The 13,354-nt window shown below is 43.2% G+C and overlaps 1 protein-coding gene across 11 annotated transcripts in view; it reads right to left on the bottom strand.

The window, feature by feature from the left end:
* Positions 1-13,354, bottom strand: part of GRIA3 (glutamate ionotropic receptor AMPA type subunit 3) — a 184,842-nt gene that overhangs the window by 79,549 nt on the left and 91,939 nt on the right. For all 11 annotated transcript variants that reach the window (XR_012788424.1, XR_012788423.1, XR_012788427.1 and 8 more), the window contains exon 4: positions 6,761-6,948. Coding sequence is in view for 6 of the 11 variants with exons in the window: in XM_075573403.1 (XP_075429518.1) it covers positions 6,761-6,948 (188 nt within the window). In the remaining 5 variants the exon portion in view is untranslated. The remainder of the gene's footprint in view (positions 1-6,760; positions 6,949-13,354) is intronic.

Below are 13,354 nucleotides of genomic sequence, written 5' to 3'. Positions count from 1 at the left end.
CCAGTCCTCAAGGGCCAGCAACAGGTCAGGTTTTAAGGATATCCCTGCTTCAGCACAGGTGGCTGAATCAGTTGTTCAGACATTGACTGGCCAACTCCAGTCCTCAAGGGCCACAAACAGATCAGGGTTTATGGAAATCCCTGCTTCAGCACAGGTGGCTCAGTCGGTGGCTCAGTCTTCGACTGAGCCACTGATTGAATCACCTGTGCTGAAGCAGGGATATCCTGAAAACCTGACCTGTTGGTGGCCCCTGAGGACTGGAGTTGGCCACCCCGGATCTCCAGTGTAGCACTAAACATCTACACATGAGCCGCTGCAGGAGAAGCGTAGGCTGCCAAGATAAATTGAAGTCTTAAAGAATAACAAATGACAAAGGGATGCCTTTTTACTGGAACCCCAATAATGCCAGAGAAAAGTTCCCCAGACCACAGGATACGGGGTCAAGCGAGGTCTGTATTTTTTTGTGTTGTATCTCAGATTGTTCTTTTAACATGACTGATCTGGCATAGATAGCCTTTGAAGTAATGTAGCATGACTTGTTCTGTAAGGAAACAAAATGCAGTAAGCCGGTTCAGCACCACTCCAAAAAAAGCCTTTAACTGTAGTATTGTTTATTGGACGTGACGTGGGGTACAGTAGGATATGTTATACTGTAGATATATGCTGAGGAATGTACTTTAATAAGTAGATTCAAATAGATTAGAAGAGATTGGGGTGAATGTCCAAGTTTAACTTCCATGAGGCCGAGTCCATAGAAGGACAGGCCGTGCAGAGCTGTGCGGACGCTCAGCGCTGAGCCCCTGCATCCTCAATGAGGATGCCTTGAGAGGGGGCTCACGCGAGCGTCCGCAGGCGTGCGGAGGCTTTGGAGTTTTCAGCCGAGCGCCAAGCTGTTTTTCAGCGTGCTGTCGGCTGAAAACATCCAATCAGCCTGAAGCAGCGTCATCGTCACGGCGCCGTGACGTTGACGTCAGTGCGTCGCGGGCGATTGGCCCAGCGATGTCACTGCCCCGCCTCCAACCACCTCCCCCCGGCTCCCTTCGCGCACGCTGGCTCGCCTGCAAGTCCGTGGAATCGCGCTGACTTAAGCAGGCGAGCCTCAGCGTTAGCGCGCATCCGCTCTCCCCACCCCTCTATGGCCCGGGCCTGAGGAATAACTGGGACGATCTCAAGCTACCCTTTGATAGTTTGTCTGATGACAATAATTGGTTAAAGGAACAATTCATGCATTTTTAAAAATGATTAATCGTTAACATAGGATGGAAGCAGGGGGTCTCTGGAGCGGAGCCCCATTCATTTCAGCTCAGGGGACCCCCTGCTTCCTGAGATACAGATCTCCAAAAGGGGTCGCCGGTATCTCTGCAAAGTTTAAAGTTCCCGCTACATACAGTAGGAAGCTGAACCTGATGACATCACAGCTTCCTAATGGCCCGCAGGGAGCAAGAGCTTTGAAACGCCGCATCAACCCTGCTAGCCTAGCGGAGCACCTACCAGCACTCTCTATGGAGTCTGTATCTCGGGAAGCAGGAGATCCTCAGAGCTGAAATTAACGGGTTCCAGCTCCGGAGGCTGCCTGCTTCAATCTTCTGTTAAAAAAAAAAATCCATTAAAAAAAAAATCACTAGCTTGAATTGCCTCTTTAAACACTGAAATGCGTAACATAAAATATAAAGCAGGAATGCATTTTTTATTTGCCCGTTTTGCTACCGGGTTTTTTATGCCCTTAAAATATAATTATAATTAGGAATTTTCATAAATGTTTCAACTGAAACCAAAAAGTTAAAAAAATAACATAAAGATCTTGAATGAAAGATAAATGCAACCAGATGATTGAACTGGCGTGACTGATTATTCTGTTACTTAGTAAAAACGAAACAATCCAACTTGAAGACATGCTACTCATGAAATACATTGTAATCCCTACCTTAAGAGAATTTCTGTACTTCTATACATTTTCCATATAAAGTATCTTGTGTATAGTACAGTGTTTCTCTCAGATACCATCGGCATATCAATTAGGCACAAGGTAATATATAAGGGCAGAAGTAATTATCCTTATTCAATATTCCTATTTTTACGTATGAAATATGATGCCTAGAACAGTAAAAACAAACATAATAAATCTATTTATGCATGAAAGGTGATGATGCATTCCATTTAATAGGATTATTATATAATTAGATGTTGTCGTAGTTACCACCAGTATTTGGAAATGATTCATACATACACAGTATCTGCCTATTTCTGTTCCCTCCCTCACATCCCATTTCAAAGAGTAGAATGTACTGGGATTCTGTCAGTGGGAGCAGGAGTAACTATGTATTTGTAACCATGCATTTGTCATACATGTCCAGAGAGGTAATACCGGTATACACATACACGCCCAGAGAGGTAATACCGGTATACACATACACGCCCAGAGAGGTAATACCGGTGTACACATACACGCCCAGAGAGGTAATACCGGTATACACATACACGCCCAGAGAGGTAATACCGGTATACACATACACGCCCAGAGAGGTAATACCGGTATACACATACACGCCCAGAGAGGTAATACCGGTATACACATACACGCCCAGAGAGGTAATACCGGTGTACACATACACGCCCAGAGAGGTAATACCGGTATACACATACACGCCCAGAGAGGTAATACCGGTATACACATACACGCCCAGAGAGGTAATACCGGTATACACATACACGCCCAGAGAGGTAATACCAGTATACACATACATGTCCAGAGAGGTAATACCTGTATACACATACATGCCCAGAGAGGTAATACCGGTATACACATACATGCCCAGAGAGGTAATACCGGTATACACATACATGTCCAGAGAGGTAATACCGGTATACACATACACGCCCAGAGAGGAAATACCGGTATACACATACACGCCCAGAGAGGTAATACCGGTATACACACATACGCCCAGAGAGGTAATACCGGTATACACATACACGCCCAGAGAGGTAATACCGGTATACACATACACGCCCAGAGAGGTAATACCGGTATACACATACATGTCCAGAGAGGTAATACCGGTATACACATACATGCCCAGAGAGGTAATACCGGTATACACATACATGTCCAGAGAGGTAATACCGGTATACACATACACGCCCAGAGAGGAAATACCGGTATACACATACACGCCCAGAGAGGTAATACCGGTATACACACATATACGCCCAGAGAGGTAATACCGGTATACACATACACGCCCAGAGAGGTAATACCGGTATACACATACACGCCCAGAGAGGTAATACCGGTATACACATACACGCCCAGAGAGGTAATACCGGTATACACATACACACCCAGAGAGGTAATACCGGTATACACATACACACCCAGAGAGGTAATACCGGTATACACATACACGCCCAGAGAGGTAATACCGGTATACACATACACGCCCAGAGAGGTAATACCGGTATACACATACATGCCCAGAGAGGTAATACCAGTATACACATACACGCCCAGAGAGGTAATACCGGTATACACATACACACACCCAGAGAGGTAATACCGGTATACACATACTGTACACACCCAGAGAGGTAATACTGGTATACACATACACGCCCAGAGAGGTAATACCGGTATACACATACAGTACATGTCCAATATTACCTCCATTTTTTTTTTTTACAGGACAGCGTGTCTAAATACAGGACAGTCCATTTCAATACTGGACACCTGACAACCCTAATTTTATGTAGATTAAAGTAGTAGGTGAATAATACGTTTAACTAATGAAGCTGTGCTTATTGTGGCAATAAAAGCATTTTAGCCAGGACTGAAATGTCTTCTGCTTAGACCAGCACAAGAAATGAATCCCTCTGGGCTCTCAAGGTAGAAAGATTTACAGCCCTTTGTAATGACAGAAGTAATCACAGTTGTTTACTCTGGGAGCTAAACAATATTCAATAATTAAGCTTCCCTTCAAGCCATGATCTCTATCAATACAGATGAGCCCGGACATGGTTTTCACAAGCAATGTTTTTTTAGTGTGAAACCTAGAGGCCAAAATCAATCAAGATCAAAACTAATAGTTCTGCTGAAAAGCCCAGGAGTTTAGAAAGTACAGAGTCTAAGCACATTTAGAATTAGGAGTATTTTTAAGCTTTTGGAAGTTTTTGTTTAATACTATGCAAACCTACAAAACTGCACGATCATACAATTTCATGCACTTCATACGGAAAACCTCCTCCATATATATTAATAACAAGGTTTCTACATTGTACATTTGCTAAAATCATTTCCACACGACCTAGCTACGGTAATCGTAAAAAGAAGTTCTTAAAATATTCACAATGATGTGAATATTTAAAAAAAAAAAATTAAATGTGTAACGTATATGACGGGATATATTACGTATTTTAATCAATCTGCTGCAGGGGTTAATGTGGTTACAGCTTGACCTAAAAATGCAAGAATTTTTTTTTATGACAGGTCAAGATGTTTCTGGTTTCAATGTTGATCTAGAAAGAGGGCTTAATCTGGTGCTATCACTGATGGCCCAACTAAAAGGGAAAAATGTGCAGTTTAGAAGGCTGGGGACAAAAGCCAGATCCTGGTCTGTCAGCCTCAAAGAAAACCTTAATATTCTTGAAATATCCTCTGTGCAGCCCAGTGAGAGTTGACAAACAGGTCACCACTTAGTTGGAGGACTATATTAAAGCTGCAGTTCAGTCTTTTTTTTTTTTTATTTTTTTTTTTTATTTCAATAGTTTTATGTGGGCAATCTCTAATTACCTAAAGAACTGTATAGCTGCCAGTCAATTCGTTCTCCATGTATTGATCGGCAAAATTTGGCAAGATCTTTAGAGATGGCATTTGTTTTTCTTCTGCTTCTGTCACTCAGTGGAAGCTCATGAATATTCATGAGCACTCCTGCACTGACATGTGCTAGAGGGAGGGCAGGGCTGACAAAGGGGTGTGCCAGGGCTTGTGACAGGACATGAAGGGGCTGTGCCTTAGCAAATGGTTGTTAAAATAGAATACAAGAAAATTGGTCTTACAAAGTTATTTTTTTAAAAACAGAAAATGCTAAAAGTATTTTTTCTTACTACAGAACTGATTTATTAAAAAAAACACACATGCAGGATATTGTCTGAACTGCAGCTTTAAATATAGGATATCTTAGAATTACACCTATTCTGAATAATAACAGGTACATATGTGTCACTGTTCCAATAAGACTAATCAAATCATACCACACTCTTCATGATTAAGGGGCGCCAAAGACAGATATCAGTTTCTCGTGCAAAAATAGACTTAGGCTGTCAAATGTTATATGCAGGCGTGTATGTGAAGTACACAGACACAACAGTGAAGAGGGCTCCTGTCTAAGTATTCGAGAAATTTAGTTATTGGTGTGTTTATATATTGAGTCAAATTTAAACGTCAGAAGAAAATGTTTTTTTTTTCTTTCAAGTCGTAAATGTCCCACATTTGGCTGATTTACCGCAGGGGGGGCTTACGGTGGTCTCAATCAAGGGGAGTTCGAATATAAAGCCCTACTTTTCAATTATGAGTTAGAATTCAACAGAGATTTGTTTTGAGATTAGAACATGTGAATTCTCTTCTACTCCAGTGACCTCTCTGGGACAGGAACAATAACATATAGTAACGTAGAGTATAGGGGTTTTTGTTTGTTTTACCCTTTTATTTTAAGAAACTGTTCTGCATTAATTATAACTGTATGTTCTTGTGATATTCTTTATCTAAGCACTGTATTTGTGTGTGTCTATATATATATATATATATATATATATATATATATATATATATATACACAAAACACTTTAATAAGTGATGCTTTGAATGAACTGTTTGCACACTTGGTATGAAGTAAAAATACATTTTCGGACACATTTTGCTGCAACAGATGTGTGTTAAGTGCATAGCTTTCTTTAATAAACAGGGACCTTAGACTATTTTTTGGGTGGTGGCAGCAGCGAGTAGATATGATTGCAATCAAGTAAGGGGTAAAAATAAACTCATTGAACATACTTCACGCAGGAGAAAGGCAAGTTGGCTAGAGAAGCCGTGTGTATTAACGCTGGTTGCATATATATAAGTGACGTGCCCACTTGTGTTCTGTTCGTGACAGATGGTATAGGGGAGGGATTGAGGGGAGATATTGTTCATTCGAGGGACCTTTGCGGAAGGTTAAAGTGGGTTAGCTAGAGAGCTGTGTATTAACCCGTGTCCCGTATACAGGTCACGTGCCCACAGGTGTGCCGTACGTGACAACAAGTATATTTCTCTAAAAAGAAAACTATAAGAGTATTTACCACTGTCCTCTCCAGACTGGATTTTTCAAAATCTCTGCAAATGGGTCTCCAAAAACTTAATATAAGAGCCCTGCCGCTGGTGCACAACTCCGCAGAGTGTTTTATAGCTGGCAAGGCGAGACCACATCTCAACAGTATTACAAGATCTGCACTGGTTCCCGGTGGAGCAAAGGGTTTATTTTACGATCCTCACCCTTGCCTTTAAAGACACCCATGGACTAGCCCCTCCTTACCTCCAGAACCGGTGCTGGAAGCGGAACAGGAAGCAATAATATTATCTACATCTGCCCGTGACACGTGAGTATTTTGTAACATTTTCCCCATGTTGTTTTACATGTGTTCAATACGGGAGTCTGTATCCCAATCCCCCCAAAATAAATACATCAATTTATTATAAATAAACGACATTTATTATACATAAACACATTACCTGCTCCAAAATGGTGTTTATTCTCTCGACCTCGCAGTCTATCACAAAGCGTTTTTCCTGACGTCTGTCCATTTCCTCTATGATCCGTTTAAATTCTTGAACATCTTTTATATTTCCCACTGATCGGGCGGTCACTTGCCAGTTGTTTTGTACGGCCGCTTCCATAATGGCCTGAAGAATGGAAAATCCTAGAGAAGAAGAATGACAAAATCAGCCTCTTTATAGTAAAGAGCATGAAAAGAGCACTTTAAAAAAAAAACAAAAAAAACATTTTTGCCGAATGGTTTTCCGGGAACATCTATCACGCAGGCACAGCAGGTCCTTTCCGTCAATACATCACCTGCAATCCCAGCGTTACTACAGAAAATAACTTGTGGCGAGAGGCATTTCTACATTTTCTCTATGAATACTAAGAGGAAAATTGTATCTCGCTATGTATTTGCAGCTGTGTAAACAGCCAAGGAACGTGACAAGTAAAAATATAAAATGGTGTAGGTGTACAATACCCATCTTCAGGAATTGTTTGTCTCATAGTGAAATAACTATGCTTTTTTAATTATTCATTTGTTTGTCAATTTGTAATAGAGGGAACACCATTGAACATTAAAAGTGTTATATATATATATATATATACACGCGTGTGCGTGTGCGTGTACACATACATTTTAAGTTATGTTGGGTGCAAAAGGGCGACAAAAAGGGCGACAAAAAACCTCCACCGTTAGCATATAGCCAATAAAGAATATCACTTGTGAGCACATTCGCATGTCTTAGACAGGTCTGCACCCTGCCTTTCACCTTTATCACCTAGCATGCAGCAAGGGATTCTGGGAAATGACATGCAAATGAGCACACAATGTGTCACCTTTTGCCTGAAATCCATTTTTACATATAAGCAAATGCTCTGCTGATCAAACAGCTTTTAAGCACAGCATGGGATTAGATGCAAAGCCAGTCAAACCACTCACATTATGTGCTGATACACACACACACACACACACACACACACACACACAGAGAGACGGGGGGTGCTACAATCCCCCTGGGTTTATACAATTTTACATTATGATAATGTATGTTAGTGATTTTGTGTGTACAGCGTCCCTACCCACAAAATTATTCCTGCACCCCTGTATATATACAGTAACTCAGGGGTTCTCAACTCCAGATTGAGCCACCTGTGCTGAAGCTGGGATATCGTTAAAACCTGACCTGTTGGAGGGTCTTGAGGGCTGGAGTTGAACCTCTGCAGTAACTCATTTCAAACTGCTGCACAGCATCAAAACAAGTGTGCCACCTTTGCACTTTCCTCACCCAGGAGACTCCGGCACTCAAGAAATGTAAATATTTAATTTGTTGTTTCTTATTATAATTACTGGTATCTACATCTTCGTGTTTTGTTTGCCAACGAAAAACGTGCTCTCGGATCATTAACTGCAAGCGCTGATAAGAGTGCAGGTTCATTCTCAGACCCACTCGTAATGATAATCTAGAGTTAAAGTGGGTCACAGTTAGCATCATAAATGAGAAAATACCAGGTTACGTATAATTGTGCTCTTGCTGGTCCTGTCATTTAATTGCAGGTAACATTACTATACATATTACATATACGTACACACTATAACCTAATCAGAGGCAAACATAATCAACCCAAGATAGCACGCTGTCAATGACTGAAGAGTTTTTTCCAAGCCATTCTTGTCTTATCTTGATGTGTGTGTGTATATTTACATATTTATGAAAAACAAATACTGTATATATTATCTGCGCCCCTCCCTTTGTGAAATATGCAGCGGATAAAAGGATTGGCCGTACATTTATGGAAAACAAAAAACAATTCCTGCGCTTCTACCAATTGGGCTAAAATATACTAGTGACCTGTTTACGTTTAGAACCTCAGTCTGTGTAAGAAAGGAGACATGTGGTTGCATATTTTGATTAAAACATGATTCAAACCGCCAACCTCGGCACGGTAACCTCCGTTTAGCGGAACCTACACTGAATATAAGTTATTTCTTATTGTCCTGTGGACTACACTTTGTGAAGTATGTGAAAGTGTCCTGAAGGGGTTAAATAAATAAAGCATATGCTTATTTGTGATTTATTGCAGTTAAAAGCTGCCCAAAGGCAGTAACTTAGGACAATAAGAAATTGCATATATTCAGTGTAGGTCGCTGGTAGTACAGTATGCTATTTTTGCATATTCCGTGTAGGTCGCTGGTAGTACAGTATGCTATTTTTGCATATTCAGTGTAGGTCGCTGGTAGTACAGTATGCTATTTTTGCATATTCAGTGTAGGTCGCTGGTAGTACAGTATGCTATTTTTGCATATTCAGTGTAGGTCGCTGGTAGTACAGTATGCTATTTTTGCATATTCAGTGTAGGTACCTGCTAAACGGAATCTACCTTGACGAGATTGGCAGGCTTAGGTCCGTAATATAGTGTGTGCGTGCCTGTGCGAACACGCGTGCACGTGCCGCACACTTTTTGTGTGTATGCTGTGAGCGACAGTGTGTATATATGTGTATGTGTGTGTGTTAAATACGTTTATAATAAATAAATAAATACGTTGGTAAAAAAATTATTTATTAACATTGTACATACAGTACATACATAGACACACACACACACACACACACACACACATATACTGTACACACACACATACATATGTACACACATACATACATACATTTCAGATGCGGTAGCGGCGCAAAATCTTTATTTTCCCCGTCTTCTCCTCTGTCGGCCGGTCCCACGCTCACTGCCGTGCGCGGTCCTATTATAGGAAGGCTGACTAACCACAGCCAACTATAACTGCCGCGCGCACGGCGCAGCAAACGCACGCAGTATAGAACAGCCCTTAGGTTCTAAATATAAAAATGTCTCTAGTAATTTTTAGTGCAATTGGTGGGAGTGCAGGAATTGTTCTTTGATATATATATATATATATATATATATATATATATATATATATATATATATATATATATTGCATTTACGCAATATCTTTTAATTCCAGAATGCATTCAAATTATACAAGCGTGTAGTCACCACTGTGGTGATGTATATTTCTAACAATCCAGTGCACATACCAAAAACAGCGGGTGACCGGTATACTGAGGCTATCCAGACTCCACCCACCGGTAAAACGCCTCGGTCCTTCTAATCGCGAGAGATTCCCGCTCGGACTAGGGCAAAAAGGTGCCCCAAAATAACCACTATTAGGACATACTCTCAATGTATTACTTCCTGGTATAATATTTTATAAATAAACCAGCTGATATACCCGGCGTTGCCCGGGATGTAATTTTCCCGCTCCCCCTCTGTCTCCGCATCCCCCTGTCTCTCTCCGCTCCCCCCTCGCTCTCTCTCTCCCAATTCACATCCCTCTCTCCCCCTTCCTCTCTCTGCCCCCCTCTCTCTTTCTCCCCCGTTCACAGCAATCCGGCCCCCCGCCCTGCACGTGTCCCCCCTCCCTTCACAGCTCCGGTCCCCCCCCCCCCTGCACATGAATGTGTCCCTCCTCCCTTCAAAGCTCTGGTTCCCCCCTCCCCCCCCGGTCACAACTCCATCTCCCCTCCATCCATCACTAAGGCTAAGGCCCCGCTCCCAGAGTCAGCGCGCCCGCACTGCAGACAGGCGGGGCGCTGACATACACTGACCGCGATATGCAGTCTGTAGGGAGCGAGAGGTGGGCGGGAGTGGGAGGTTTGAGCGGGAGGGGGGGCGTGGCTTGAACGGAGGGACCCGCTACTCCCCCCCCTCTCCCTCCACGGCTCGGGTAAGTAAAAAGCAACACACACACACACAGACAAAGGCAGGCACTCACATACACACACACACAGACAGAGGCAGGCACTCACGCACTCAGGCACACACAGAGACAGGCACACACACACACACAGACAGAGGCAGGCACTCACGCACTCAGACACACACATACACACACACACACACACACAGACAGAGGCAGGCACTCACGTACTCAGGCATACACATACACACACACAGACAGGCACGCACGCACTCAGACACACACACAGACAGGCACACACACACACACACACACAGAGGCAGGCACTCACGCACTCAGACACACATACACACACACAGACAGGCACTCACGCAGTCAGACACACACACAGACAGGCACTCACGCTGCTTTCCCCCCACACTCCTCCCCGCTCCCGAAGCCTCTCCTCCTCCCGAAGCCTCCCCTCCCCATTGGCTCACAGCCACACCACGTGACGCGTCAACGCTAGGGAACACCATTCTCTTGTATCCCCTAGCGGCTGACGCGCCACAGCGTGTAGTGCGCTGTGCAGCCAGGGGAGACCGGGACCGGCTCCGCAGGATTCCCCTGCTGGTGGGGAACTCGCGTGTGGCCGCCCGCGCCACCGAGAGCAGCGGGACCGAGGCCTAATGTACAGAAACGTTCCATTACAATACACTAATACTCGTTATATTCACAGTTAATTGTGTATGTGTCATTAGGACATCCGTTTGTTGATTTAGGTACAGCAATAGCTATTAGAATGTATTATTATGACTGCTCCTACAGTAGCACACATCTTTGCAGTCTAGTTACGGCTGCTTACTTCTGGCGGTCAGCAATTTTGTGAGTTGTGAGCTCAGAGGTCAGGGGTTACCTGTGTATCAGGAAATATGAGTGTGTTTTGCATCTGATCCTATCTGCTCACGTTTGACCAAGTTAGACACGGTCTTTTCACCCCACTTTGGTTACTGCACAGTAAGATTGCATGTTCTGTTCATCTATGCTGCAATAAATGTTATGGAATTCAGAAGAACGCCATTAATTAATGCAGGAAGTTGAAGAGGAGTTTAGCTAGGTTTAAAGTGTCCTAATGCTAAGTGTGATGAGGACCGAATACCTACACATTGATCATAGTATGTCAGATGGGCCAAAACTTTAAAAGTTTATAGGTTATTTGATGATGAGCAGTATGTGCAATTACTGTATGTGAGAAAAAGTATGTAGCAATGTTAAGTCACTTTTCCAGAGGTGGTGATGAGCAACCGAGGGCCAAGGAACTAAGGAAGGTCCCACATTTAGGAACCCTAAATGCATTCAAATTATACAAGAGTGTAGTCACATGTATATTGTGAAACTCTGCAGGAACATCAACCCTCTCTACCCTAATAGCACGTCTGAGATCAGATGTATTGTAAGGAACCCCAACCCTCTCTAATAGTGTTGAGCTCAGATGCATTGTAAGGAACCCCAACCCTCTCTAATAGCACGTCTGAGATCAGATGCATTGTAAGAACCCCAACCCTCTCTAATAGCGCGTCTTAGATCAGATGCATTGTAAGGAACCCCAACCCTCTCTAATAGCACGTCTTAGATTAGATGCATTGTAAGGAACCCCAACCCTCTCTAATAGCGCGTCTGAGATGAGATGCATTGTAAGGAACCCCAACCCTCTCTAATAGCACGTCTGAGATGAGATGCATTGTAAGGAACCCCAACCCTCTCTAATAGCGCGTCTGAGATGAGATGCATTGTAAGGAGTGCTGTCTGTATTTGATACGATTTTCAAATGACCTGAAAATTACAGAGAACCCTTTAGGAATGCCTGCAGCACCCCAGGGTTCATACGGTAAGAACCCCCGTTTAAAAAGACTGATCTATGATAACAAGTCAATGCAGGACAAAGACCCAACCATCTTTCTGCAATGAAGAGTTAATAGTGTCAGCACTACAACACATGAAAACCTTGTTTATATTCTGCAGTACATAAAGCTCGCTGTCCTCACTCTCCCTAGTATTATGGCAGAACTTTCCAGCAGATGATTGCATTTTTTTTTTAACATTAATGCCAATCAAGTTGCAGATGCTAATGTATTTTTTATTTTATTTTTTTAAATGAGACTGCTTTTGATAACTTCTCCAGCACCATTCAGGCACAACGCCTTAAAATGTATTCTTACGACATCATTTCATTCTCAGATTATAGCACTTCTGAAGCCATCATCATTTTTTTAATGGCATTTAGCCACTGAGTCTAATGAGTATGTGCGGGTATCAGGGAAGCAGAAAGTCATCTGTCACCGGGGAGATCTCAACTCCAGTCCTCAATCCCCCCCCCCTGCCAACAGGTCAGGTGTTCTGGTTATCCCAGCTTCAGCACAGGTGGCTCAATCAGAGGCTCAGTCGAAGACTGACTGAGCCACCTGTGCTGACGCAGGTACTGATTGAGCCATCTGTGCTGAAGCAGTGACTGATAGAGCCACCTGTGCTGAAGCAGGGACTAATTGAGCCACCTCTTCCAGTGAAACAGGGATATCCTAAAAACCTGACCTGCTGGGGAGCTTGAGGACTGGAGTTGAGCCCCCTGGTCTATAGCTGACCTGCCGGGGGGGATGGGGTGTGGGGTTTAGCATGAGGTTGAGCACCGCTTGTCTATACCGGACCTGTTGGGGGGGGGGTGGCCTGAGGTTGATGTTTACAGGATATCCCTGCTTCAGCAGAGGTGGCTTAGTCATTGACTAAGCCACTGCTTGAGCCACCTGTGCTGAATCAGGGATATCCTGAAAACCTGACCTGTTAGTGGCCCTTGAGAACTGGA

The sequence above is a fragment of the Ascaphus truei genome, chromosome 16, assembly GCF_040206685.1.
Source record: "Ascaphus truei isolate aAscTru1 chromosome 16, aAscTru1.hap1, whole genome shotgun sequence".
Classification (NCBI taxonomy): Eukaryota; Metazoa; Chordata; class Amphibia; order Anura; family Ascaphidae; genus Ascaphus; species Ascaphus truei.
Note: the sequence above shows the minus strand (reverse complement) of the source record. Positions and strands in the feature narration are given on the sequence as shown.